At 51.2% G+C, this 498-nt stretch overlaps 1 protein-coding gene across 1 annotated transcript in view; it reads right to left on the bottom strand.

The window, feature by feature from the left end:
* Positions 1–6: 6 nt before the first annotated feature.
* LOC119588165 (tyrosine-protein kinase Src42A-like) overlaps positions 7–498 on the bottom strand; it is a 6,703-nt gene continuing 6,211 nt past the window's right edge. The window contains exon 4 of the mRNA XM_037936870.1: positions 7–492. Coding sequence (XP_037792798.1) covers positions 272–492 — 221 coding nt within the window. The 3' untranslated portion in view covers positions 7–271. The remainder of the gene's footprint in view (positions 493–498) is intronic.

Genomic DNA, 498 nt, shown 5'->3' with positions numbered 1-498 from the left:
ACTGTTCTATAATAAAACTTTTCTCAATTCCAGTGTCAGATTTAACTGTTCATGTAAGCCCAAAAGTATTTTTTTGTAATTTACAATCTCACGTGTAATATTCTACATGATTTTCACAATTTATGATTTTACGTAAATTGGAATCTAGGCCCTGTATCATACATGGGTTTATTGCCTTTGATTGCACATACACCCCACATAAACTTGCATCTCCGCCCATAGGCCTACATCAAGCAGCATGGGGCGACGCCAGCCTGCCTGCCGCCGCGCCCTACATCACCACCTCCGCCTCCCGGTACTCCGTCTCCTCCAGGAAGAAGTAATCCTCGAGCTTCCAGCGCAGCGTCTCGAAGGTGGGTCGGTTGGCCGGCTCCCTTGCCCAGCACTCCAGCATGATGTTGTAGAGCAGTTGCGGGCACGAGCTCGGGCACGGCATGCGGTAGCCGCGCTCCACGGCTTCCACGACCTCGATGTTGGACATGCCTTGGCACACGCGGG

The sequence above is a fragment of the Penaeus monodon genome, chromosome 23, assembly GCF_015228065.2.
Source record: "Penaeus monodon isolate SGIC_2016 chromosome 23, NSTDA_Pmon_1, whole genome shotgun sequence".
Lineage (NCBI taxonomy): Eukaryota > Metazoa > Arthropoda > Malacostraca > Decapoda > Penaeidae > Penaeus > Penaeus monodon.
The sequence above is the reverse complement of the archived record's forward strand: the minus strand, read 5'-3'. Positions and strand labels throughout refer to the sequence as shown.